Source organism: Pteronotus mesoamericanus, unplaced genomic scaffold (genome assembly GCF_021234165.1).
Source record: "Pteronotus mesoamericanus isolate MK-2021 breed Mesoamerican mustached bat unplaced genomic scaffold, CSHL_Meso_final contig_192, whole genome shotgun sequence".
NCBI lineage: Eukaryota > Metazoa > Chordata > Mammalia > Chiroptera > Mormoopidae > Pteronotus > Pteronotus mesoamericanus.
In genome coordinates, this window is record NW_026555082.1 from 2,615,364 (window position 1) to 2,642,826 (window position 27,463).

Below are 27,463 nucleotides of genomic sequence, written 5' to 3' on the forward strand. Positions count from 1 at the left end.
GCCTCGTCCTCGGGGCGGGGGGGGGTGGGGGTGACACGCAGCACCGCGTCACCCACGGGTGCGCTCACAGGCTGTCTCCGATCGTCTGTGGGGCCAGAGCTGCCCCCGCCGCCTCAGGAAGCCCCCGTCCACGGCAGGAGCCAAGGCCAGAATTTGGGGGCCACTTCTGGGTCCATATGACAGTATCTTTGTGCTTTGAGGCACTTGAATAGCCTCTTGCTTCGGGGGTGTGTGCATAGTTTGCCAGGGAGAGGAGGCTGGGCTTCAGCCCTTTGTGGCACGTGCAGGTCGGCTGTCACTGTGTTCGGTGGGTTGCCCTCGGCAGGGCGCGGCCGGGGCGCGGCCGCCGACCTCACAGCTTCCGGGGCAGCTGCATCCGTGAGCTGTCCCCGCAGACGTGCCGAGTCACAAGGACACCCCACCCGCCCCCAACCACAACTGCGAGGCCTGCAGTGGCCGTCGGAGCCGTGGCTTGGCGGCTCTCGGCCCTCCTCAGCCAGGCCCGTTCACGAGTGGGGACAGAGCAGATGGAGGGTCCCCTTCCGGACAGACGGTGGGCACACCCTCTCGTGTCCTCCATTCACATGTCAAGGGCGAGCCCTGTCGTGGGGCCATTTTTCAAGCCTTTGCTCAGGTGGCCTAACCTCACGTCGGGCTAGAGAGACCCTGAGGCTTAGGGAGGGGCCATGTGGCCACAGGCACGGGGTGGGTGCGGCGACCCTTCTCTGCCCCGGTGGGTGAGGCGCACGGGGTCCTCCGCGGGCAGGCAGGGACCGCGGGGCCTTGCCAGCCCGGCCATCCCCCCGGCTGCATCTCTGCGCCCCAGCGGAGGGCACTTCAAAGTCAGGCAGCCTGCGGAGGGCGGCATCGCCGGGGGGAATTACTCAGCTCCCACCAGGCCAAGAATAGCTCGGAACTGGGTCACTCTAGCAGAGCGCCGGTCACAGCCTCCAGCCTTTGAGGACAATCGGCTTTCTCCCGGCCCCTGTCCCTTTGAAGAGGGGCAGGCCAGGAGTGGACACAGCTTTAGAGGGTGGGGACGGGGAGGGGGGTGTGTGAATGGCTGTCCTTCCGTCCCCCCCCGTTTCCTTTGTGCTCCCTGCCCGGCTGGCAGCTGCCCCGCCCGCAGCCGGGACCCGCCAGCCCCCACGCACAGGCCCGGCGGGGTGCTGGCCGCTGCCGTGCCCCCCACGGGCAAGGCTCGCTGGCCTGGCTCAGCCGGGCGGGGGTGCTCCCCTCCGTCGCCCTCCTGCCAACCCGCCGACCTTGCCCTTGACCTCCTATGTCCCTCGGGCCCAACGCCTCCACCCAGGTCCCTTCCTCTCAGTTCCTCCTGGGTGCTCCTTCCTTCGACGGCGGGTCAAGGCGGTGGCACAGGTGGGCCAGCCCACCCCTTCGAGGACCTCCCACCCCTCCAAACCTGAAGCCTCACTGTCCAGCCACCCTCACCTTCCCCACCGACTCCACGGGGGGTGCAGCCCTGCCCCCGCCACACACACAAAACCTCCTGCGCCAGCCCCCGCGCTCGGCACAGGGGAGCCCTCTGGGTCCCCGTCCTCAGCCTGGGGCCCTCCTCCCAGCCCGCCCCACACAGCCAACGGGACCTTGGGTCCAGGAGCCCCAGGGATGGACAGAGAGAGACCACTGTGTCCTGGGGCACGATGTGGAGCCAGGCCCCTCACTGTGGGAGCCCCAACACGTGCTCTGGGAACAGGAGGTGCTGGGTGGCCTTTTGACAGGATCCGAGGCCGGGCACTCCCCCATTTCCCGTCTCCATAGCAACATCACTGTGCTGGGGCACCCCCCAACCCCCCACTGCCAGGCTGACTCCCTCCTGGGAGGCAGGCGTGTCCTCCCTCTGTCTGGCCCCCTGGCCTCCGCTGGCAGCCCTCGCAGCCCCCAGAGGCGACCCCGGCCAGGGCCGCTGGCGCCAGTCCTGCACAGGGCTCTTGGCGCCACGGCTAGAGGACAGCTCACCTGCCGGCCGCCCTCCCAGGGACGCGGGCCACACTCGATGGGGTCCCCGGGCAGCAGGGCCCCCCTCTCCAGGGGGCTGCTTGGGAGCCAGACCTGATCAGAAGGCGCGTTTTAGGCGGATCCCCAAAGGGAGAAGCGGAGACGCGCCGGGTCAGCCAGACTCTGTCCCTCCTGCCGCTAGGAGGCTCAGAGCCATCTGCCGCCCGTTGGCAGTGTCCCGCCTCAATTCCCACTGCTTTTGCCAATGTCTCACCCTCCTCCTGCCCCCGGTGGCCTGAGGGGTGATGTCACAGGTCCCTGCAGCCCACATGAAGCTATTACCTGGGTACGCTGCCACCAAGTGGTGCATTAGGGCCCCAAAGCCGTCCTTGTGACGGTACTGTGACTGCCTCCTGCCCAGCGGCCTGAGCTCCCCCACGCGTGCCCCGGGCACTGTTCGGGGCTCTTTAATCTTCACGAACCCAGAAGGTGGATCCGTCCCAGGTGACAGACCCGCCCGTTCCTAAGCCTTCGCCGCAGGCATGTTCATGCCAGGCAGGCCCTGCGAACGCATCGCCGGCTGCTCAGTGAAATGCAGGTTCCCAGCGCGCCCCAGACCTGCCGCCCCGAGTCCGGGGGCGAGGCGGCCCCTGGGCGCTGCCAGGGGGACCTGCGTCTCCAGAAAGTTTCTTTCCTTCCTTTGATTTCTTGTAACAAACCACACCTGTATGAACCTAAGAGGCTCAGGCACAACTCCGGAAGCTTCCAGCACCAGCTGCCTGGCTGTTTTCGAGGCTGTGCTGTTGCCTATTAAAATGTAATCCTACCTCAGCTCAGTCGGGTGTTGGCGGGAGGCCCCTGGGCCCCCCTCCCGCGGGGTCGCTGTGTCTCCCCGGGGCTCCGCCTCGCAGGCGCCCGGGGCCCAGGTGGCAAAGAATGGAGCAAACTGAACGTTTCCTTTGAGAACACACGACGAGGGGACGTGCGTGGGGTTGCTCAGGGCCCCGTGAGACAGGGCAGAGGCGGGACCTGGCACTCCTGGGCCCTGGGACCGCGATTCCGATTCCATCCCCTTCTGTGACCTTTTACAGGAGGAAAGCTGTTGGTCTGTTTAAAGGCAAAATGCCCCAGGCGGCTTCAACCGTATATCCGTGTATCCGTCTCCCAGGCTCCGGGGAGCAGTCAGAACGGCCCCGGGTCACCTCTCCAGCCTCCCGCCCCCGCCCCAGGGCCCGGGATTGGCCGAGTGTGTCTGGTTCTCCAGCCACCGGACGGCCGGCAGCAGTTCTCGGGGGCGGGCGGCCTGTCCTCCGCTGCCGCCGGGCAGCAGCCAGCCGGCCGGGGCTGCACCCGCAGGAGCAATGGCAGAGGGCCGGTGGCCACAGACTCGGGGTGTACGCCTCAGTTGTGGACAGCCACCAGGGCGCCCCCAGTTCTGCGAGGGGCCCCTCTCCTGGGAGAGCCTCCCTGTCTCCTCTTTGCAAAACAGTCGGACAGCCGTTGCCGTGGCCCCGCCCTGCTGCCACCCGCAGGCTGTCGCGGCCCAGTGCCTCCAGCTCCAGCCCCGTCCGCCGCTGGGTAACTTCGCGGCCCCTCCCGGCCCCGCAGGCTCCAGGCTGCCCCCCGTCGCTGTCCTTCTCTGTGCCCAGACAGCGAGTGGAGGCGGGCGCCGGGGCCAGGGGGTGGGCCGGGAGTGTGGGGCGCGACCCAGGCCCGACATGCACCGGGAGATGCGGCGGCGGGGGCCCGGGTCCCGCCCGGGGGGCCGCGTGGGGGGCGGCCGACTGCGGCGACCCAGGCTTGTTGCTAGGCTGCCGGCACAATGGCCGTTCCTGGCGCCCAGCAGCCGGAAGGAGACATGTCTCCGAGGGAGGACACGACGGGCCGGGCCGCCCATCCCCCAGCCGCGCCGCCCCCGTCCCGGGACACGGAGGTGCTCGGGCCGCCCGGCCTCGGGGGCGCGCAGCCTGTTCCCCGCGCCCGCCCTGCACGCCCCGCGGCCGGAGGGGCCCTGTCCTCCCCGCCGGCTCTCCTGGCGTCCAGCGCCCCCTACTCTGGCTGAAGCCTGGGGCGCCCCGGGGCCGGGGCAGGGCTGGGCGGCTGGGCGGGGCCCGAGCCCTTCGCTGCCCCCAGCCCGGGCTCTGCCCGCAGCCCCGCCCCGCAGTCCCCGTCCGGGTGCGGCCTGGCCTCTGTCTGTCTGGGACCCCTGGGCCCCACTTCCCCGCTCTGCGGGCAGACTGAGGAGGCCACTGGCGGGTGAGAGCTCGCGGCTGGCGTTCCCGCCCCCGGGGCCCTCCCCAGGCCTTGCCCTCCCTGCCCCTTGCAGGGCCTCCCGCCCGGCCCAGGCCTCCTCCACTGCGGCCTCAGAAACCCCGCGTTCCCCCACAGCCCTGAGAGACCGACACCCCACCCCGCCTGGCCCCGTCTCTGACCTCGCCGTGGCGCCCAGGCCCCAGCTACGCCCCATGTTCTTCTCAGCCAGGAACGTGTCCAAATCGCCCCTGTCCTGGGCGGGCCCAGCAGGTGCTCCATCAGCCCTGCAGGGAAACCGCAGCCCACCGGACCCGCTGACCCTCTGGCTCTCCACCCCCGGCCAGGGGCGCCCGGCTCTGGGGGCCCTGACCCCGCTGGGCTGCCCCCACCAGGGTGGGCCCCGCAGCCTCGAGGCAGGTGCGGCTTCCCTGTGCTCAGGGCGGGGACAGTCAGGAGAGCAGGGGAGCGCGCCTTTCTCAGCCTTGCCGCGGGGCCCGGGCCTTTCGGCAAAGGACCTGTCCTCTCGGAGCCTCAGGCCCCCAACGCCTGCGCGGACACCTGCGGGAGCCCCGCAGCTGGGCTTGTGCCGGGAGAAGGGCTGGGCCGCCTCCCTGAGCTCTCCACCCCACGACAAGGCGGGTTCGCTGCCCACCTCACGGGCAGCGGCCTTGGCCAAGGCCTGCCAGCCCCACCCCCGCCCCACGGGCAGGCCCGCAGACGGCGCACAAATGCACACACCGCTGGTCATGGGGTCCAGGCAGACACTAGTTTCAGCACCTGAGGCCAAGGAACATCGCCCCTGACACCTCAGGCTCCCCTTCCCTGTCCTGTAGCCCCCACCCTGGAAACGTGCCTGCCTACCCTGGGGACCCAGACAGCGCGACACACTCGCCCACCCTGGGCGGGCCCCCCACAGGGGCTCTGGGCCCAGCAGAGCCTGGGGTGCGGTGGGCCTGCCCCGCAGCAGGTACGACACTTGGCAGCAGCAAAGCCCGGGAGGGGGCTGCTCCGCCCCTCCCCCACCCCAGCTCCTGGGGAGGAGGGGCCGGGGTTGCTCCCGGGCCGCGAGCGCGGACAAAGAGGCAGCTGCTGGCGGGCGGGGCGGGGCCGGGCCAGGCCTTTGTGCGCCGGGCAGCGCAGGGCGGCCTCGCCGCCCGCCAGAGAAGGGCCTTTTCTTCCCAAAGGCCGCCAACCGTTGGGAATCCGCCTGGGGACCGAGCCGCTGCCACGCAGGGGGCCTGCATGTGGCCACCCCCTCATGGCATAAATTAGGGGGGGGGGATGAGGTGGGGGAGGGGCGGGTCGCTGCGGCTGGTGCCTGGGGCACACACACGGGTCCGCACGCAGGCACCCGAGTCAGCCCCGGTCCCCGCTCAGGGGCGCTGCTGCTCTGAGGTCGGCCCTTTGTTCACCTAAGCTCCTTCGCTCGTCGCACAGATGGCCCTGGGGAGGCAGGAGAGTGTCCGGCAGTGAAGGAGTGAACAGACGGGCGATGGGCGGGCGCTGCAGTCCGGAGTGGGACGGGGACAGATGCGGGGTGGGGGTCACAGCGGCCCGCGGGCTTCGGGCTGGGGAAGGGCGGGGCCTTCCGCGGAGGCGCCCTCAGGCATCCGCCGCCGCCGCGGTGGGGAGCCGGCGGCCTGCAGGAGCCCAGGCCTGAGCCTGCACGGCAGCCTGGCTGGCTCCCCAGGAGCTGTCAGGAAAACATTTGGTTATCGAAGCGTGGGATCGGGTGACATCCACCCGTGGGGCCAAGGGCTTCCTGTCCCCAGAGCCCGGGTGCTCCACAAAGCGTCCTCACAGCCTTGCTGGCCCGCAGCCCGCCCGCCTCGGGGGGCCGCCCCCAACCCGGAGGTGACCCTGCGTGAGACCCGGCCAGTTGGGCAGCCCAGGGGGCTGATGGCAGCAGGGCCACACAGATGTCGCAGGTTCCCCAGAGACCCTGGGGCTGGCCCACGAGTGCCCCCTGCCCCCTCTGGTGGCTTGCTCAGCCTCCCTAGGCTCTGCGGACACGTGTCTCCTTCCCCAGGGCTCTGGGCCAGGCGGGCTTCCTGCAGGAGGCAGCGGTGAGCGGAGGACCGGCCAGAAGGTCAGGCGGGGTCCCAGGGGCAGGCACAGTGAGCCGGTGCTGTCGGCAGGCCTGTGTCGGGCCCACGAGGCCTCCTCCAAAGAGCTACGGTCCTCCCCGCCCCGGCCAGGCTGATGGCAGAGGCGAGAAGGTGTCATTTGTGAAGGACACGCCCTGCCATGGGCCCTGTTTCATGAGGGGCTGTGCAGGCGGCTCGGGCTCTGTCCTCAGTGACCCTGGACACCCGCTCCTGGCAGATGCTGGCCTGAGCTGGGGGTCTTGGTCTGAGGCCTTTGGCCCGGGTCACAGGGACCTCTGAGGCTTGCAGCTGCCCAAGCAGCACAGAGAGCCTCAAGACGTCCAGGGCTGGAAATGGTCGCTGTGTCCCCCCCGCGCTGGGTGCCAGACATTTCTGCGTCCTCTTCGAGAACGAGGAAACTCCCCCAGGCCTGGGCCAGCGCCCACGGTTGGGGGAACCAGGGGAGGCCCCAGCCTCCAGGGCACTGGGCGCCAAAGGCCGGCCCGCAGCCCCCCAGGAGGCCGGAGGCCCTGCTCCCCGCCCACGCAGGGAGCCGGGGCTCAGGGCGGGGCGGCGGGTGGGTAAGTAGGCCAGAGCTTTGTGCTGCGTTGCCATGGCCCGCCAGCGTGGCCCTGCAGGCTTCTTCGGGCCGGCTCCCAGCCGGAGCAGATGCCAGGCGTCCTGCCCAGCCCCGCCCGGCCCCGGCCCCAGCCCCGGCCCCGGCCCAGCGGAGGCTGCTCCCAGGCCCCGCCCGGCCCCGGCCCCTTCTCCACCCCCAGCTCCCAGGGTGTGTGCATCTCACACCGTCTCCTCCCCCGTGTGTGCACTTAGATGCACATGCACACACAACACAGGACATGTGTGCACACACTGGCATGCACGCACATGCACACACACGTGCACACCACACGTGCCCTCACATGCACACAGGACACATGTTCCCATGCACGCACACACCATATAAGGTGCCGGTGAAGCCAGGGGAGCCACTACATCCCAAGCCCCTGGGGGCTTCCTGGCGGCCCCCAGGCAGGGAGGAGGCGGTGGGGGCGGGGTGCAGCCTGGCGCCAGGCCTCCCGGGCCTTGACCGGGGCTGCCTGGCCGCCTCATGCACGGCAGCCGGGAGCAGAATGGGAGGGCGCTCTGTCAGCCTAGGGTTCAGGGGCCAAGCGGGCCGAAAGGGGATGCGTGCGGGGGCGATGCCTTCTCCCCGCACACCGCCCCGGCCCCCGGGCTCCACGTGCACGCCATCACCTCACCTTGGTGACAAAGCGGGTGTCACTGCCCCCTCACAGGCAGCGGCCCAGAGACGCGCTGGGGGGCGGCAGCCACGGCCTCGTCCACTGCTGCCCTCGACTGGTGTCAAAGGGCGGGGTCCAGGCACGGGTCGGGGGGAGCTGCTGGAGACCAGGGGTTAGCCCCCCACCCGGCCACGCCCCGGGCCCTCGGGCTGGGCCCAGGGGAGCCGCCCCGCCCCCGCCCGCCTCCCATGTCAGGGGTGCCGTCACCTTAGCCGTCCTGGTGGGGTCGGCCCCGCAGTGCAGTGTGGGGACCCTCGGCCTGGGGCGGGCCCTGGGCGGCCTCGTGGAGGGAGACTGGGGCCCAGGGGAGGACAGGGCCTGACGGGGCTCCCGCGCCCTGGGGTCGGGCCCTGGGGCAGCAGGGCCTCCCGCCCACTGCCCGCAGCCGTGGTCCCGAGGCCGAGGGTCCAGGCTGCCAGGAGCAGCCTTCTCTCCAGCTTCCCTCCATTTGCTGTGCCCTCCTGCCCCAGATCCCAAACTACAGCACCGCCATGGGTGCAGGGCAGAGGATGGTCTGGGTGGAGGGCCTGCCCAAGGCCGAGGAGTCACCGCATGCGAGGCGCACTCCGGGCAGGCCGTGGCATTGGCAGTGGCGTGGCATTCGGTGTGGGCGTGAAGGTTGGGGGCGAAGGACCCAGGAGGGGAACCAGGCTGGAGGCGAGGCGCATGGAGCGCACAGGCCCCGCCCCCGCCTTCGCCTGTCACCATGTGGGCGAGCTGGCCAGGGCCTGGGACGGGCCCGCGGGACGCCCAACGCCGGGAGGCTCAGAAGCCGTGACCACGCGGGGTTTCACGGGGACTGCAGATTGTGGTCTGTGGGCGCGGCCGTATGGGCCCGGCAAGAGCCGCACGAGCCGCACGCGCCGCACGCGCCGCTCGCGGGCAGGAGGCCCAGCCGGGCCGCGGCCACCCGGCCACCCTCGCGAGGCAGGTGCGCCCAGCAGGAGCCCAGGCGCGACAGCTGCGCGCAGGCCGTCCGCCGGCTCCCTGCCGCGCCCTCCGCGCCGGGGCTCCGCGAAGCCGGGCCGCGGGCGCCGCCTGGCGGCGGTTCAGGAACCCTACAGGCGGGCGGGCGCTACCGGCCCGGGCACTTCAAGGTCAAGAAGGTGCTCAGTGCTGGCTGGCTGTGCCGAGGGTCCACCCCTCTGCTCTCCTCCCTGGCTTGGCAGGCCCCCCCAAGAGGGTGAGGCTCAGATATCCCTCTCGGGGTCTCACCTGGAGGGACCCCCTGGGGTACTCCGGAGCCACCAGGGTGCAGGCCTTGCACCTGGAGGGACAGCCAGGGCGTCACCAGGCCAGGCTTGGTGGGGCTGCCCTGGGTTGCGCCTGGGGGGGCAGGGGCTCCCCCAGGAGCGCTCAGTCCATAGAGCTACTGGAGCCTGGCCCCGTTCTGGGGGCCTCTGGCCCAGCGGGCCGTCCTCCCTTGCCCTTGGCTCTCCCACAACCAGCACGGCCCCATGGCACCCTCCCCGCCCTGGCCCTCCCCAGCCCGCTCAGCTGGACACCCTCCCCCAGACCACATGGCCCTCATCACGGGGCCGTGTTGGTCCTAGGACACCTGCCTTCCTTTCAGTGGCCGGGTCAGGGGTAAGCGCGGGAAGACGAAACCAGGGCTTCCCAGAGGAACTGAGGCACATGGACGCAGGGGCCCAGGGCCTGCCAGAGCCTCCGGGAGAGGCCAGCAGCCAGGTGCCCGGCTGTCCCAGGCTCCTGGGACGTGGCGGACCTCCAAGCCCCGGCAGCGTGAGGACGTGAGGACCCCAGCAGCAGGAAGGGGCTCAGGAGCCGAGGGGTTCTTCTATGCGTTAACTGTGACCACAGATGAGGATGAGTTGGAGGGAGGCGGTTCCTGTCTGTCAGACGGGAGGGGGCCAGGGGCCAGGGCCGGCTGCCGAGGGGCGAAAGCACCTTTGCTTTGGGGACCAGCCGGAGGCCCCATCTCCCAGTTGTAAGTCAAGAAAGACGGGACAGTGGGAGGGGCTGGCACGTGGCAGCGTCTGTTCCCATGAAAAGGTGTCCTGCCGCCTGGGGCTCAGGCCACATCAACTCCACGAGTCCTGCCCGTGGCCTCCGGTGCAAAGGGCTCCGCGTCGGCGGGCAGGAGGGCCGGGCGGACCCCAGTCCGGAAGCAGCAGGGCCCAGGCTTGAGCTGCGCGTGCCACACGGGCCCCGGCAGACGCTTGCATGGACCCCGAGGCCAGGCGCTCCTGGCTGGCCTTGGGGGCCAAGACCCTCCCTGGCCTGTGGTGCCCACCCGTCCCGCTGCAAGGCGCTCGGCACTGCCCTGCGTCCTGACGCTCAGGCGTGAGCCCCGGCCGCCTCCGCCTGGCTGTGGTTTCTTCAGGCGATGGGTGGATGGCAGTTTCCCCACCGCTAGCTCAGCAGGGAGGACACAACAGGCGCTCGTGAACGGCGGTTCGCCTGGAAGGAGAGCCCGGCGTGGTTTTGCCGTCTCCGTGGCAGGAGACGCGCGGAGCCACTCACGCCCCTTCTCCACTGCGAGGGTGAGCTGAAGGGTCCTTTTATTTCACTGAGTAATTAAGGCTATGCTAACATGTGTATCTCAGAATAATCCTAGTTAAGACACACTATCACAATAGCCACAGGGTCGAGAAGGGACAGGAGCCAACACGCTGGAATGACGTGCCTGTAGCACGCACCTAATTCGATGGCAGATATGTCTTCAGTTATTAAAAGTACCAGACAAGTTAAAAGCTGAAAAGCTTTGCTTGAAAACACTGTATGTACCAGATAAGCTTAGAGCCTCAAAAACCTGATGAAAACTGGGAAAGGAATGAGAAAACCAGTTAAGCTTCTTAAACATGCCAAGTTACATCAAACATATATGCCCCGGGATTTGAGGAAAACAAAGCATCGAACTGTCCTTGGCTGACACGTCGCTTGTGTTTATTTGCGCGGCCGGAACCAGCGGACTGTCGTCTCCGGACCGAAGGAGGCAGGCAGAGTGTGCGGGTCCCGGCCGCTTTTGTGTGAACATGGATCACACTGTTCCGGGCAGGCCACACAGTTTTGGGGGGCAGGTTTTACTTCTATTACAGATTCTCACGTCAGATCATAAAAGTACCACACGTGACGAGCCCAAGTGACAGGCTACATGCAGCGGCCCGAGCTAACGGGAACATGGAGCCCAGCGTCCCAAGGGCCCCTCACGGGGGTAGAGCAAGCAAGGAACTGGGGGGCAGCACGGTACACGGGGCTGTGGCAGGCTGAACACGGGGAACCCCGCACCTCAACCACTCACGGCTGGTCCGATTGTTCTGGTGACCCGCACGAGCAGTCCCACGGGACAGCGGCTGAGTCTGGCATCTAACGGCGCACGCTCAGAGCTTGGTGGGAGCCAGCTCGACGCGACCTGCAGAAAGCATGTGGTGTGAGGGGTGGGCAGGGCTGTTGGTGGGGAACAACAGGGGCCCAGGGTCAGGGACAGGCACCTCCAGGTCCGAAGGGGACGCACAGCGGACGCGGGCGCCTCAGTGGAGCCCTGGCTGTGCAGCTCCAAGGCGCCTGCTCCGACCCAGAGCAGCAACCGCACGGCGACGTGGGCCGACGAGCCGCCCGTTAGCAGGCGCCCAGGGCTTGCTGCCCTGGGACCCCAACAGTCCTGATCCCCAGCCCAGTGAGTCCACGCGCCCAGAGGAACGCCCCAGTGGGGCTCGAAGGGCCGGGCGACGCTGGGACGACCTGAAACTTGCCTAGGGATACGCCGTCATCAGATTTTAGATACACAGGGCTGTTCCTTCACCTGCCTGTTCTCCGCTGTTCACATAAAGCTACCGAATTACTGCCTCTGGAAGGTGACAGGCGACCGCAGAAAGGGTAGCCTGTCAGCTGTCACCCCACGAGCAACACCTCATCAAGGCACTTCAGGACTTGGGGAAATGTGTTTGGTTCACTAACGGGCAACCCACGGCCCTCGGGAAGAACTCACAGAAACACGTGCCCTGTGAGCAGAAGAAACAGGACTTCCCGCACCGACAGGATGCCCTGGCTCTTTCCGGCCCTGGAAGAATGCACGGCGCGTCACGCGAGCTGGGAGCACAGCCGGTGCCTGGAGGCGATGCTGAGGATGCCGCAGCCGAGCCGCGGAGGCCCGGTCCTGCGCCCGCAGACGGTGCCCGCCCCAGCCGCACCGGCCACGTTCACCGAGCCTGTCCACGCGCAGCGTGAACGACAGAGGCGACCATCACACACCACCGACGCCGGACACTAGCCACTCATCGCCAGTTCTCCTTGTCCTACCCCACGAATGGGTGGTCCCCCTTTTTTTTAAAGGTCCATCAACTTCATTGAAATGCTCCCATCCTCCTGTCTCACTCAGGAAAACTAAGTTAATGATAAAGAAAAGGAACGTGGAAGTATCAGCAGGCGTTTCATCCCTTTGCAGTGCGGTCTCAAAGGTCTCTTTGCTCTGAACGATTCATCATTTTCCATGTCACACACACAAATAACACTCTCCCCTCAATGCAGCGCATGGGGGAAACACACTGGTTTTCAAACAAAAGTTTATGAAAAAACAGACCATCCAAAAAAAGAAAAAACCCACCCAAGTAAATTGGGCAGGACCCACCTGGCTTTAAAAATGGACAACATCCTTCCGCTTTATTTAGCATAAGAAAACATACTGTACGGCTTTCGTGTTTGGACCTTACTTCTCTTTAACCAAAAACATCTCCTGTACACAACTGTTCCGGCGTTATGCAAGGCTAGGGCTATTTTTAGATGCTGAAATACGCATTGTTATGCTCTTTGCACAACCCAGTTAAAAATTACAAAAGTTGCCCATATTCCATTTTCTGATTTAAAAAAAAAAAACACAACATACAGATAATCCTAATGAAAAAAAAATCAGTGTGCTGTAATGATATTTGTTCTGCAACACCAAAAGCAGCAGATACTGAATATAATTTGCTTAAATCATAAATACTGAGACTGAAATATGCACGTATAAATCACACGTAGGCTCAACGAACCGAAAGCTCTCCATGAACACACCCGCGTGTGCGTGAAGCGCAGAACCGGAGCGCAGCCCGGGCCCCGGCGCCCCGGCGCCCCGGCCCCCCGGCCCCGGGCCGGTCAGTACTCCCACTGGTCGGACTTCAGGTCGAGGTAGCTGAGGATGCTCTGGGCCAGCTTCACGGCCTGCTTCCGGGCCGCCTTGCACTTCTCCTCGCCCTGTGGGTCCACGGCGTCCAGGGCCAGCAGCTGCTTGGTGAGCAGCTCCTCCAGCCGGATGTAGTTCTTATCGGTTCGGTTCCCGTCAAACGACAAAACTTCCCCCAGGATCTCCGACAGGTGTCCCAAGATGGTCCAGACGGCTCTGTGGGACGGGTGCTCCTCGCCCACGAACGACTTCCTCTTCTCCAGGGCCTCCTTCAGGTCCACGTGCGTGATGAGGGTCTGCACCGCGATCACCGCCCTCCTGCGGGCCTCGCGGATGCACGGGTTCCTCTCCAGGCTCACCTCGTCCAGCTGGCCGATGAGGCCCTGCAGCTCCGTCTTGGAGCTCAGGTACAGCTCAGGGCGGCTCTGCGCTTGGAGGAGCTCGTTTTTCACCTCCCTCATTCTCGAGAGGACCTTTTCTATTTTTATGATGGAGTGGTTCTGTCCCAGGTCAAATGCATGGGTCGTGTCGGCTTCCTCTTCCAAGTCCAAGTACTTCAGTAACTTGTTGATGTCTTCCACGACCTCCCTTCGGTAGTTTCGGATCTCCGTGTGCCCGCACACGTCCAGCGCGTCCAGGTCCGCCATCAGGCCCGAGAGCACACAGGACAGGTGCCGGCACGTCTCGTCGTTGCTCACGCCCATGAGCAGCGCGATCAGAGTGCCTCTGGCCTTGTTCACGTCACACATGACGGCGTTAATCTTGGCCACGGAGGGGTGCGCGTCCTCGGAGAGCGGCAGGGACGGCTGCCGCCTCATGCAGTCCTCGATGATCTCCTGCACGGCGCAGACCCTGGCGAGCGTGCGGTGCCGCGCTTTCCGCAGGGAGACCTTCCCGCCGGTCTTCACGTGCGTCAGCCGCAGGATGATGTCCTGGATGCTCTCCTCAAACTCGTCGGCCACGCAGTTGCCGCCGCTGTAGAACGGCACGATCTTCTCCTCCACCAGGGCCTGGGCCTCCTGGAAGATGTTCTGTATTTCGATCCGGTGCGGGTGGTTTGCGGTCTGCTCCAGCTCCTTGAGCAGCCGCTCCGTCTCCTGGGCCGCCCTCTTCCGGGCCTGCTGGACGTCCCCCCGCCCTTCCGTGTCCACTGAGTCTATTTCAAAAAGCTGTTTCATGAGCGTCCGCTCCAGGTCCTTGTAGGCCTTGTCGTTCGGCAGGCCGCTGAAGCCAGCGACGTGCTGCTCTATGCCTTTCACCTCCTTCTGGATCTCCTGGAGCCTGCTGATAGAAGGGTGCTGGTTTCCCATATCCATTCTCTGGTTGGGTTCCGGTTCACGAACACTGGAAAAGGACAGGAACGACACCTTATTACATGCCAAAGCCTCTGCAGAGTGGGAACCATTTATTGAACGATTCTAAAACCCTCATTTTGAAAAGCTATATTCAAAAAGGCTGGTCGTTACTGGGGTCCAGAGAACAGCCATGCCCAAGTACAGGGTCGGGGACTAACCAATTTCTACTCCTGAAAATAACCCGAACGCCTCAGTGAGCCCAAGCCCCAGGCCCGGGGACGCCCAGTCCCTGCAGCGCTAACAGGGGCAGGCCTGCCTTCCGACTCGCGGCCCAACGCTGTCTGACCTCGGCCTGGAGCCAGCGCAGCACCTTAGTCCGACATTGGAAGCCACTTTTTGGCACCGCCAGGGCCGGTTTGTGGACCAGCGGCTCCTCCGCCTTCAAGGCTGACAGTCCTATCTCGGGTTCCATCTGGCCAAGAGCTATCTCTGTCCGAGTTTCCGGAAAGAGTAATTCTGAGAGAAGCTAACACTCCCGTGGTTCCCAGACACCCCCGCGGTGCCGCTTCCAGCTCCTCTCCGTGCCTTACAGGCCTCCCCTGCAGGGCGGGGGGGGCGGCAGGGCTGGGCCACGGGCCCCACCGCGGGCTTTGGAGACCTCGTCCCTCCCAGGCCCCATCACGCTCTCCTCCCCTCCCGCACAAAATGGGGCAACCGAGAATAACGCGCTCACTGGCCTCCCGGGTTCCTAGGAAACAGCTCACTGGAGGGGATGGATAACCGAGGGGAGCCAGTCCTCGCGGGCGGCCGCGCCACGAACACGCCTCTGGAGGCCACGAAGGGCAGGCAGCCCGCTTCCTCCCTCCCCGGCCCACTCCCCGCCTGGCACTTTACCCAGGAGAGAGCTAGGCTGGTTTGGTCTTGGCTTCCCGGAGGTGGCTGGCGAGATGGAAGACCAGCCCTTCACGGGGTGCGGCACCGGCCCTGGGCCCCAAGCTGCATCCCTCTCGCCCCTCCCGGCTAGGTCTGAACGGGGCAGCCGGTGAAGGGGCCGGCGGTGGCGGCGGCAGCTACTAGCCGCGGCGGCCGCTCCGGGCGTGTCGCCCAGGCCCCCGACGCGCCCGCCAGCCTGACCTCATAATGGCCCGCGGGGGAGGGGGCGGCCGCTCTCGGCCGGGCCGGGGAACCGGCGGGAGGGAGCGGATGCCGGCCCGGCTTGGAGGCCCCGCCCCGCCCCGCCCCGCCCGCGTCCGATCGCGAGGCCCCGGCTGCGCCGAGCCCCGCGAGGGCCGGGGCAGGGGCCGTCCTCGGGTCCGCGCCTGGGGTGGGGTCGCACCGCCCTGCGGAGGAGGAAGCTCGTTCCGCCGCCGCGCCGCGCTCACCTGGGCCACCTGCGCCATCGCGCGCGCCTGCGCCTTTGCGCGTCCCGCCGCCGACGCCTTGTGACTCCGCGACTCCCGTTGTCGCCGGCGCGGCAGCCCCGCCCCGGGCCGAACGCTCCCGACCCTGGGAAATCGTCCTCTGCTGCCGCGTTGTGCTCTGTGCCGAGCGCGCCGCTAGTCGCCTTGTGCGGCAGCCAGGGATGACCGCGGCCAGGAAGCGGCTGCCGAGGCCGCCCGCGCCGTCCAGTCGCCCCCGCAGCCCTTCTCACGCGGGGAACGCACACGGTCGGCCCGCCGCTCCCCGCCCTCTGGCTTTGCGACCTGCCGTAAGGCAGCCCCGCGCGCCGTCGCGACTGCACCGTGGGAGCCAGGGGAACGCCGGCCATGGCCGCCTGGCGAGCCCTGGGTAGGAGCCGTGTCCTTCCTCTGAGCCGCGCCCTCACCGGCCGCGGCTGTCGGTTCGCCCCCGAGCGTGGCGCCGAGTGCAGGGATGCAGCGCCCAGTCGGGTGAGCGGGGCTCCCGGAGAGGTTGGGCTGGGACGGTGCCCGCGCCCCTGGGACACTTGGTGCGCCCTGCACCTGCGGGCCCCGCTGCGGCCGCCGCCGCGCCCCCGGGTCCCCGGTCTGCTGCTTGGTCTGCGGAGCCGGGCCTCCGCGCCCGCGCCGCTGCCGGACTTGCTGCTGTCGCAGAGGCAGCTGGCGGTTGGTCCGTGCCTCGTTCCTCCTCGAGGGTGACTGTTCCTTAAAGAGCGCTTGGTGCGCACAGCATGTGTGTTTTTTTTTTTTATTTACCTGCATTTTGCTTTCGTTAAGCTGAGTAGTGCTAAGAAAACATTGTTGGTGTATTTGTTCAAGCGCTGGCAAACTTTGTCATCGCATTTTGTAGGACTTCGCGTTGACCCCTTTTTCTTCTGTGGAAACTGCGCGTGTGCGCGTGTCCTGGCCCGAGGGCGCGGAGGTTCGTGTCCGGCGGGCAGGTCCTGTGAGCGGCGCTCCTCCGGGGAGGGATGTGTGTGGGGGGGAGTTGGAGGCCTTTGTTCCCACGGCCACGTGAGAGCGCTGGCAGGTGAAATAGTCGGACAAAGCCTGGAAACACACCAGTTTGCCGACAGGCTGGCTGGAAAGCCTGCTTGAAACACCATTAAAGAAGGACACAGAAGAGCCAATTTGAAGAATCCAAAGTGTGTCTGCCTTTGTAAACAGTCGTCGCTTTCGGTCTGCTGTTACTAACAGTCTTTCATAAACGTGGCTTCGAAGGTCTGTCCAGTTGACTGTTCAGACGAGGAGTTACCAGGGCAACGGGTCCTCCAGACGCTGGGTCCCTCCCTTGTACAGGGGTGGCGGCTCTGACCTCTGTTCGTAGACCATAGAAACCGCCCCCCACCCAGCATCTCCCGCGAGGCAGAACGGCCCTGAGCAGGTCCCCCGGGCGCCCTGGCCAGGCAAGCAGCGCCGGCCCCGCGGGGCCCCGATCCCCGGGAGGCGCCCCCTGCTGCCCTGCCTCGTCCCGCACCTCGGGTCCTGCGCCGCGCACGAAGGTGTTTGGTGGTGGTGATGGGGCTGCCTATCCACCCGACGGACCCCGCCCCGTCCCAGCGTTGTGACAGGCGGCGTGTTTTAGGCTGTGGGGCCCCGCCGTCCTCAGTATGGCAGCGGCGGAAAGGAGCAGTTCTCTCCCGGGGCCGCTCGTGTTTCCTTGTGCGCCGGTCGCATCTTTGCGTGCTTCCCGCCAGTCATCAGAGTCCTGCGGCACCCAGAAGTGGCTGTCTTTCAGGCTTTGTCTTGCGCTATCGGGTTGTCTTCAGAGTCCCAGGTCGTAAACCTCGCTTGATCGTCATCTGAGCAGATAAGCTTTAATCCTGTGTGTCCAGTTCATCCTGGCGCGTTTCATTCCCTCTTGCCCGCCCTCCTCTCTGCCGAGGTAAGGGGACTGCACCGCGGATTCCCTCCCCGATCGCTGGGCAGCAGTTTTTAGTAGAAAAGTATTAAGGAACGTAGGCTTAGGCTTGGGAACTCCGCCAGTAGTGGAGTGTTCTTGGACTGCTTCCTGCTTGCTTACCCCTCATCTGTGTAGTTTAACGAAGTCCCTGGTTTCTGAACTTGTCTGCAACCTTGACCACAGGGAAGACTGGACACCGCGTGGCCCCACCTGGGACCCTGATGTGGGGGCTCTGGGGTGCAGCCTCGCGCTGGGCGGCTGTCTGTGTACTTGTTTCCTCCGTTTGTCCAGCCTCCCCGCCCCCTCACCCGACCCCAGGTTTAGCGAGGTGACACTGCAGGACTTCAAGGGGAGCCTCTCCCGCTCTCCGGTCGGAGCGCCACCGGTCACGGGAGGTGCGCCGACGTTGGCCGTCTGCGCCGCTGCTGTGGGCAGTGATGGCCGGGGTGCACGGCGCGCCCGCGGGCAGCGCCGGAGGGTTCCCCAGAGCTGGGGACGCACTGCTTCCCCAGAGTCCGTGGCATCCTTGCTTCTGTCGCCCCGTTTTACTGGAGAGGACACGGGGACAGTAAGGCTGAACGCTTCTCTCAGAGGGTAACGCCCGCACATAAGGAGCATATACGGACTTGGTAACGCTCCTGTGGCCGGAGGACGGGCATTCCGTTTTCCTCCTAGTGATTTCTGGGTCACAAAGAGCGACGGAGCAGGCCCTCGCGTGGAGAGGCAGCATTCACAGCCAGCCAGCAGCGGAGCTGCTGACCTGTGCTTCGCCTGCGTTTTCATTCAGGGGAATGATCCGCAACCTGCCAAATGCGGCGTAAACATTGTAAGAGGAAGTTGAAACTCAAACCAGAGACACTGGTGAGAGGTCGGCTCACAGGACTTTGAAGATAACACGGGCATCTCTAGTGTAAAGGGTCTCAGCAAATAGTCGGTGAAAGTTAAAGGGGGGACGGGAAGACTTTAAAAACCATGTTTAGCTCCATTATGGTAAAGGCGAGGAATTTGGAACCTGGAGGGGTCGGGTAATGGACCGGTGACGTGCCGCACAGGGGGACCCCCGAGGAGTCCCGCTCTCGCAGCCCGGGGTCCTCATGCCACTGTATCGGGACACCCCCCCCCCCCCGCCAGCAAATGGAGGAGGGATGCGCGCTGCTCGGGGGTGACTAGAGACTCGGCCCCTGCCAGCCACACGGGCCCTCGCTGGCTAGGGGGCGGGCCCTCCCACGGGCACTCGGCCGCAGGGCCTCTGCGGGGAGGACTTCGGAAGCGAGCGCTGCCGCCGGGAAGCAGAAAGGCAGCAGGTCCTTTCCCCCGAGGGGGCGGCCGGTGCGGGCTGTGCGCCGAGGCCTGGGACGCCCCCTCGGAGAGGCGCCTGGAGCTGGACCGGGAGACGCTGGGCCGCCCCTGTGCATGACACTTGGGGCGGGAGAAGAGGTTCCAGGCACAACCGGGCACTGAGCTGGCGGAGGCGACAGTGGTTTTCTTGGGGTGTCTTGGCGGAAACGGCTTTGAGGCAGGAACTTACCCTTATCTCCTAAGGCCAGGGGGTCGTAGCCGGCACTGCGGGAGGCTTTGGTTCTGCTGTTTTCAGTTCTGGCGCCTTTGGAGCAGTGGGAGCGACAAATGTTTAAACAGCTGTTTCTGATGTCACACTCCGACTTTTCCTTTCCCCTTCTGCCTGGATATTTTAGGCAGAAACCTGCCATCAAGTAAAAGGTTCCTTTTTCCCCCACGGAACTCTGTCTTTGGAGGTTTGCCCGGCGGGTGGCGAGCGTGGCTCCGCCCCCACTGCTCGGCGCAGTGAGGTTCCCAAGGGCCCCTCCTCGCCCCGGGAAGCGGCGCGGTCGCCCCACTCTGCTAACACCGATGATTCCCCTGACTCACTGATTTGCTCTTCCTGTTACTGAGGATGAATTTACAATGTGCGCAGAGATGGGCACATATAAAGAATCGCTCTGTGTCCAGCACCCGCTCCTCCAGTCGCCTGTTCGTGGCTGCCTAGTTCATCCTGACCCCCGTGCCGTCCCCCTTCCTGGGTAATTTAGTGGCAGTTATCAGACATGGAACTTCATTTGCAGTTATTTCAGTATCTTTGAAAGGTAGGGACTTGAAAAAGATATGTAAACATAATACCATTGTTACTCCTAAAAATATTATAATAAGTAATTCCAGCAAATGATAATGCTCAAATTTCTTGGGTTGTCTTAGAAGTGTCAGGAATGGCTTTTTCTTAAAGGTTTATTTCCTTATCCTCTAAGAGAGAGACAAACATCTATGTGAGAAAGATTGATTGGTTGCTTCCCATATGCACCCCCGCTCGGGATTAAACCCACACCCCAGGCCTGTGCCCTGACTGGGAATCGAACCGGCGACCTTTCGGTGTACGGGACCACGCCCGACCCGCTGAGCCATGCGGGTCAGGGCAGGGAGGACTCTTTTCTTTTACAGTTTGCTTTTATCATGATAGAAATAAGGTCTACATGTCATGATTGGTATCTCTTTTAATCTGTAGGTTTTGGCTGCATCCCCCCCTTTTTATTTTAAAGATTTTATCTATTTACTTTTGGAGAGGGGGGCGGAGGGAGGAAGAAAGGGAGAGAAACAGCCGTGTGTGGCGGCCTCTCACGCGCCCCCTGCTGGGGCCCTGGCCCGCCGCCCAGGCCTGGGCCCTGACCGGGAATGGAACTGGAGACCGTGTGGGTCGCAGGCTGGCGCTCAGTCCTCTGAGCCACACCAGCCAGGGCCCCTTCCTTTTTTTAAGCAGTTCATCTGGGGCGGGGAGAGGGTGAGTCCTTTAAAAGTTCCCGCCATCTGGATCTTGCCGATTGAGTCCCCATGGTGTGACGTAGCATGCCCCTCGGACCTGTGCGTTTCCTGTGAATTGACACCTGTGTTCTAGAACCTTGACCTCATATTTTTATATATATATATATATTTATTATTATTTTTTTAGAAGGCTACTTCCTTGGGGGCGAGTTCTGTCGGGATCGGTGGCTTTTCTGACGTTAAACCAGCCTCGTGCCCCGGTAGCAAGTCATCTCGGTTCCAAGGTACCGGTCCCTTGCGGTGGTGTGCTGGTTTGTCTACGGTTCTCCAACCCTCCAGAAGGAAGAGGCTTTCGGGTCCCCCTGTCAGAGGAGCCGGGACGGGGACCGGGACCGGACCGCCGCACGTGCCCTACGTCTTGCCAGGTTCCGCTCCTCTCGTCCTTGCCTGTTGCCGGGACTCAGGGGTGCGCTTGTGGTTGGGTGCGGGCACTGGCCGGGAAGGGGACGCAGGGACAGGTCTCGCCGCTGAGTCCTGGCGTCTAGAAGGAGAGGCCCCGGCAGGACGGGTGCAGGGAGGCCCTGGGACCCTGCGGAGGGGCCGAGGGACGGGAGCCGCGCGGCAACGGCAGGATGCGCAGGGGGAGCCGGCGGGTCACCTCCAGGGACGAACGCTGGGGGGCGCGGCGCTGGAGGCGCCCTGGGACAGGCTGGGGCGTGCCGCCGCCGCCGGCCCGGGCGCTGTCAGGTCGCAGCAGGTCCTCCATCCGCGGCCGCCCTCCCCACGCCGCCGCGGGGAAGCTTGTGCTGCCAGAACCCGGAACGACAGCAATTATTCAGACTTCAAAGCGACATTTCCTTTTACAGAAGGACGTTCTCCCCCACCCTATCCCCCTCCCTTTGAAGTGGCGGTTTTCGGGGAACAGAGGCGGGCTGGGTGTTTGGGGGGGGGCGCCCCAGGAGCTCCCCGCCTCGCTGGGACGGCGCCTGCAATGCCTCCGGCGGGGGCCTGGGGGGCAGGCGGCGGAGGGGTCGTCATCCGGAGGTTGGGGGGACCTTCCCTTTGCCCCTTGCTGCTGGCGGAGCTGATTCTCTAGTGCGGGGGGGGGGCGGGCTGTTGCTGGGGGCCCCCGTGGGCGGTGCATCCGGCGTCCAAGGACAGCTGAGCGGCAGGAGCTGAGGCCGGGGATGGGTTGGGGCGGGGGGGGGGGGGTCCGGACATGTCCGCGGAGGGACTTCTGGGGGCTCTTGTTTCACACGCAAACGGGGGCTGCGGGGGTGGGATGCTGCGCTAGGAACGCGGGGTGACGACGTAAGACCCACGGAGGGCAGCCCGCGCCCGAGCGGGATTCTAAGCCCCGCGCCGGCCGACCTGCCGCGCCCGCCCTGCCGATCAGGAGGCCCGCGGGTCCGGGTGGGCGGCGGGCGTCCCCCGTGTGAGAGCGGCGAGCCGCCCGCCCTGCAGACGCGCCGGGCCTCCCGCCGGCACGTTCCCCTCGAGCTGTGCTGCTCACGGCGCAGCTGCGCTTTGCGGGGCCGCCCAGAGCCCCGTACGGGTGCCAGCAAACGTGGAAACAAACGACGGCGTTTGAATCGGCGAGAAGGGAGGAGTGGAAACAAGCTCACCAACGACTGGCAGCTGTGGAAGACACTCCTTTCTTTAAAGATTTATTTACTTTTAGAGAGAGGGCTAGGAGGGAGAGAGGGAGGGGGAGAGACGTCCGTGCATGGCTGCCTCTCGCGCGCCCCCTGCTGGGGCCCCAGCCGCAGCCCAGGCAGGTGCCCTGCCTGGGCGTTGAACCTGCGACCTTTGGGTTTGCAGGACGGCGCTCAACCCACCAGGCCACAGCGGTCAGGGCCGGAAGCCCCCCCCCCCCCCCCCCCCCGCAGTGACTTCTGGCTCGCTCTAAACTCAGCATTCTGAGGCTCCCTCACCAGTAATTGCCTCACCTAGTTAAACTTTGCATCCCTTTCCACCAAATCATTCTTCTAAATCAAGCTTTTTGAAGATGATGTGCATTTATTGACTTCAGCGAGGTGTGACTTGCCTGCAGTAAAATGAATACACACACCCACTGAGAGGGTGCGTTTGATGAGTTTTGGCAACTGTGTAACCCTTTGCGGCCCCCACCCCAGTGAGATCGAGGCGGCCCCTCAAGACCCCTCTACTCGCAGCGCTGACCTGGGCGCTTTCCCCAGAACGTCCCACAGGTGGAACCACGTGGCCTGTCCTCGGTGGGACCTGGCCCTTGCTTGGGATGGTTGGGGGTCCGCCTGGGCGCCCCACATCAGTGGCTTGCCCCCGCCTGCTGCTCACCGGTTTTGTGGTGGTTCCGGAGGGAGGCCTGGGCCCAGGAACCCTTGTTCTCCGCGGTGCCTTGGCTGAGTTGGCTTTTTAAAAACTGAGGTGTGCGAGGCTTGCGATTGGAATGGTATTTTCCCCCTGTGAACTTCGGTGACATCGATCCTTTGAAACCCAAATGGAAAGGTAGTCTTTTGATGAACTAAGTGGCCTTTTAATTTTCACATCAGCCCTGGCTGGTGGGGCCCAGTGGACTGAGCGCCCGCCTGCAGACTGAAAGGTCACCAGTTCAATTCCCAGTCAGGGCACAGGCCTGGGCTGCGGGCCAGGTCCCCCACTGAGGGCGTGGAAGAGGGAACTGACTGATGCTTCTGTCCTTCTCTTCCTCCTCCGCTCTCTAAAAATAAGTAAATAAAATTTACTTATAAATAAGTAAAAAAAAAAATTTAACATCAGGCTTGTTGAAGTCCAATTTACATTCAGCAAAACTCACTCCCGACAAACGTGCCCACCACAATGCAAGACACAGAACGTTTTTGCGTCCACCCCAGCCTGTCCTCCCACAGAGTCTCAGGGGGTCACGCAGCCTCTGGCGGGCGGCCGCTTCCGCAGCACGGGGCCGGCGCTCGCCGAGGCGCCCCCAGCTCTCTGCGGAGGAGCCGTATCCTTGTTGAGACTCGCCACGGACCGGAGGAAGGGCGTTGGGCTGTTCCCAGATCTGCGTGGTTATAAATAAAGCCACTCTAAACAGTCATGTACAGGTTTTCATGTGAACACACGTACTCATTCGTCTTGGAAAATCAGCCCAGGAGCGGCGGCAGCCGGCGGGGCTGCGGGCCAAGGGCGCCTGTGATCTGGCAGGACCGCCCACCCCCCCCCTGCCCCCACCCGCAGTGGCTATGCCGGTTTGCATTCCCTGGAGCCTTGTCTGGGAGCTCCATTGTTTGACTGTCCGTATTGTTGGTTTTTGTTTGTTTTTAGCCGGGTCAGCAGGAGTGCAGTGGTGCGTTGCTGAGGCTTTGATTCGCAGTCCCGTGGTGACTGATGCCGTTAGCATGTTTTTATATGCTTGTCTGCTGTTTATCTTCAGAGAAACTGTCATTGTGGTACTTCGGCCATTCCTAATTGAGTTGCCTGTTTTCTCACTATTGAGCTTTAAGGAGCCTTCACGCACCCTGGAAACAAGGCCCCCTGCAGCCCTGCGCGCGTTCCCCTGGCCGGTGGCGGCCCTCCCCGTCCTCACGGCGGCCGTAGCAGAGCCGGCTGTTGGCTCTGGTGACGTCCGGCCATCTGTGTTTGGTTTTATGGATTATATTTTTGGTACTGAACAAGCCTTTGAAATCTTTGCCTAACCCAAGGTTGTACAATTTTCTACTGCATTTCACAAGCTTTTTAGCTTTAGATTTTACATTTAGGGCTTTGACCCACGTTGAGGCAATCTTTGTATACGGTGCAGAGTCCACGTTGAGATTCTCACTTTGCGTTAGTGTCGAATTGTTCCGGCGCCTGTGTTGAATGTGTTTGCGGTAATGTCAATGTTAATATTTCCCATCGTCCTTTAAAACCAGGACCTTCCGTAAATCTGGACTGTTGCTCATTTTCTAACTCCGGGGTTTGGTTTAGTTGTGTGCTAAACGCGTTCATTTCGTCAAAGGTCTCAAGGTTCCGCCCTCCAAGGAAGTCTCACCATGACTGGATAGGACCCCCAGACAAACATTCCAACCTTCGGCCCGTCCACTTTTACATCCCTGAGGACGAGTCGGCGGCAGAACAAAAGCTCAGAGAGTTAAGACAAGAAACCCAAGAGTGGAACCAGCAGTTCTGGGCCAACCAGAATGTGACCTTCCGCAAGGTGAGTCAGGATGAGCAGTAACCCAGTTGGCCACTTGGGGGCGCTAAGTCTTTAGTGTTTCCTTTGCCTCGGTCACAGCAGGTTCTCCGAAAGCCTTTGGTTCCATGTCCTTATAACATTGATGAGACGCCCTAGGAACTTAATTCTTGTTTATGTCAGTTAACCCGGCAAAATTGGTTTACTTACGCGTACATCATTCCCAAGGACTTGTGGGCGCCCTGTGTTTGGTGGTGTCTCAGTCTGTCCCTCCCCCCGCCCATATACCTGTGCTTGCATGGATACATGTATGGGCTTTTTATTACTATTTTTAAGGCTGAGTTGTTGTGTTTTTTTTTTTTTGGTTTTTTTTTTTAAGAAAGGCTTTATTTATTTTCAGAGAGAGGGGAAGGGAGGGAGAAAGAGGGAGAGAAGCATCCATGTGTGGTCACCTCTCACACCCCCTCCACCGGGGACCTGGCCCGCAACCCAGGCCTGCGCCCCGACTGGGAATCGAACTGGCGACCCTCTGGTTTGCAGGCCGGTGCTCGGTTCACTGAGCCACGCCAGTCGGGGCTGCATGTACTTCTAAAATCAACCTGTAACTGTACACAGGGCGTGTCGCTCACTCATGGGCTCACAGACCCCGAGACTTTGAAGGAGGCAAAGCGGGCAGCACAGCCAGAGCCTGGGCAGCGGCTGTGGGGGGCGGCGTCCACGTGCATGACACGGGGGTTTCTGTGGTGTGTTCTCATTCCTCCCAAAGTTCGGGGCTCTTGGCAGCGCGCCCATGAAGGAACCGCACGAGAAAAGGTGAAGCCGCGCTCAGCCCGCAGGAAAGCCTTCAGCGCGCAGGTTTCTCCGTGTGGGTGGGCCGCGTCCCACCCGCGGGCGCACCCCGTTCTGTGCCTCCCAGAGCTCACCAAACAGCTCCTTTCCCAACCCCGTCTCGCGCGCGGAGCTTGCAGCCCAATTCTGACGGCTGACAACAGGCTTTGAGAGGCCGTTCCCCGGGAACCCGTGTCCGGGCCCCGCCACAGCTCGGTGGACCGTGTCCTGGCCGGGGAGACGGGGCGGGAGAAAGGGGTCCTGATGTTGTCGTCTTTCAGGAAAAAGAAGAGTTTATTCACTCGAGACTGAAGGCGAAAGGCCTGGGACTGAGAGCTGAATCAGGTCAGTCCGCTTACCCTTCTCCGTGGCTGAGGGCGCGAGGAGGCGAAAAGAGGAGAGGGTCGGGGGCGAATTGGGGTCCCCTGCCGGGCCGCCACTCAGGGCCCCCTCCGTGGGACAGCGCTCTGCCCCGTCCCGCTCCCCCTGGTGGTTCTGGGTCATTCCTGACCGGTGACCTCCCTGCCCGCCTCCCCCAGCCCCTCCTGCCAGGTCCCGGGGCTCCGGTCACGGTCGAAGTCCCAGTTAGTTGTTTGTGGGTTCCTTTCCCTTAAGTATTAATGTTGAAATTGACATTTATTTTCAGGTCAAAAAGCGACATTGAATGCAGAAGAAATGGCTGAGTTTTACAAGGAGTTTTTATGTAAAAATTTTCAGAAGCACATGTATTATAATAGGTAGGTGTTCTCTCTTTCTCCTAAGAATTCGAGTATCACATCCGTAGTGGGTAGGATTCTTTTTTTACCCAAGATAAACGACGTTCATGTTTATATCAAAGGGAGAAGTTGCTCTGAACACAGTATTTGCACTTTTAGATAAGATTTACAGTGGAAAGTTATTTCTTTTTTAATTTAAAAAATTTTTTTAAGATTTTAGTTTATTTTTAGAGAGGGGGGAAGGGAAGGAGAAAGAGAGGGAGAGAAACATCCACGTGTTGTTGCCTCTCACGCGCCCCCCTGCCCCCCGAGACCTGGTCCACAACCCAGGCCTGTGCCCTGAGTGGGCATTGAACCGGCAGCCTCTCGGTTCGCAGGCCGGTGCTCAGTCCACGGAGCCCCGCCAGCCGGGGATCCTGGCTGCCTTTCTCTGCATTCAGGGCACCGCTTCCTGTTTGTAGCACCAGTGACAGGAACAGAAGGGTGGCTCTCGTGTGGAGAAGGTTTCTACCTGAGCGAGCGAAGCCTCGCGGAAGCAGGCCTTTGACCTCTGGCCGCTGCTTTTCTGAGCCCAGTCGGGACCAGAAGTTCCGCGGTCGCGCGCTGGGGCCCTGGGCCAGGAGCTCTCGTCCCGGGCCGCCCAGCCTGCGAGGGCCGAGCGCTGCCAGTGGGCGCGGGGTCCGTCCTGGTCCTGGAGGCGTCCTGGCTCCGCCTGCGCAGCGCCGTCCTCAGGGTGGGTCTGCAGGCGCGGCTGGGCCCTGAGCCACGGGCCAGCGCAGAGGCGAGCGGCTCCGCCCCAGCCCTGGGACGGGACGACGTGGAGCTGAGGGTTCGGAGACACCGTCCGCGTGAAAGCTCAGGTCCCCTGCAGAAGGAGGGCGCGGTGTCCACGGTGCCGGCCCTGGGGGTGCGCAGGTGTCTCACGGTGGGGCGCTTCCATCACGTGTGTCTCATGCGGATGGGGCGCCAGAGCAGCATGGCCCCCCCAGCCCCGCCTCAGCGACCGCGTCGCTCCAAGGACGCCGCTCAGGCCCGGGCTTCCGAGGCCTTTTGGCAGAAACCGGCGGGGCCGGCGGGGCCTGCGTGGCTCTGGGCCCCGCGGTGCTGGGCCCCGCGGCCTGCGACGTGCCCGCTGCGGGGGAGGCTTCGGGGACGGGCCGGCTCTCCGGAGGGCCGAGGAGGGAGGGCGCCGCCCCCTGCCCGCGGTGTGTCACACGCTCTCTGTTCCTTTGCAGGGACTGGTACAGGCGCAATTTTGCCATCACCTTCTTCATGGGCAGAGTGGCGCTGGAGAGGGTTTGGAACAAGCTGGGCCTGAAGCAGAGGACGAGCAGATAGGAGCCCGCCCCGCGCCCCGGGCTTTCCGAGAGGCGCTGGTTCGGGGCCTGTTGCCGAGGGACCTGAAAGCCCATGAGTGACGCGAGTCCCACCCCTTCTTCCTGGGGCCCTGGGTTCACGTCGCCACCGGACAGCCTGGGAGGACGCAGGCCTGGTTTGCTGGGGCCAGGGGCTCCGTCCTGCCCAGACTCCGGCTGGCTCTTGGCCACAGAAGTGACGTTCTACCCATTGGAAATAGAGGAATATGAAAATATTAGTAAAACGTCACCTGAAAAGTTGGACTCCTCGGATGACAGCAACTGGGGAGCTGCTGCAGGGTCACCGGCCACGTAGGTGGCGGGGCCCACG

The 27,463-nt window shown here is 63.9% G+C and overlaps 2 protein-coding genes across 3 annotated transcripts; one reads left to right on the plus strand and one right to left on the minus strand.

Moving 5' to 3' along the window:
• Positions 1-12,666: 12,666 nt before the first annotated feature.
• On the minus strand, positions 12,667-15,445 carry BAG5 (BAG cochaperone 5). Of its 2 annotated transcripts, none has more exons than XM_054567765.1 (2): positions 15,397-15,445; positions 12,667-14,063 (listed from the first exon to the last, which is right to left on the minus strand). In XM_054567765.1, the coding sequence occupies exon 2, from the start codon at positions 14,033-14,035 to the stop codon at positions 12,692-12,694; it is 1,344 nt and encodes a 447-aa protein (XP_054423740.1). In that variant the 5' UTR covers positions 14,036-14,063; positions 15,397-15,445; the 3' UTR covers positions 12,667-12,691. The 2 variants fall into 2 exon arrangements, with proteins under 2 accessions (XP_054423740.1, XP_054423741.1); XM_054567766.1 differs by lacking the exon at positions 15,397-15,445 and adding an exon at positions 14,909-15,032.
• A 312-nt stretch (positions 15,446-15,757) lies between these two features.
• LOC129066227 (cytochrome c oxidase assembly factor 8) lies at positions 15,758-27,463 on the plus strand. The gene is made up of 5 exons (XM_054567771.1): positions 15,758-15,903; positions 24,060-24,257; positions 25,343-25,406; positions 25,708-25,798; positions 27,013-27,463. Exons 1-5 carry the CDS (start codon positions 15,781-15,783, stop codon positions 27,113-27,115), a joined length of 579 nt encoding a protein of 192 aa, XP_054423746.1. The 5' UTR covers positions 15,758-15,780; the 3' UTR covers positions 27,116-27,463.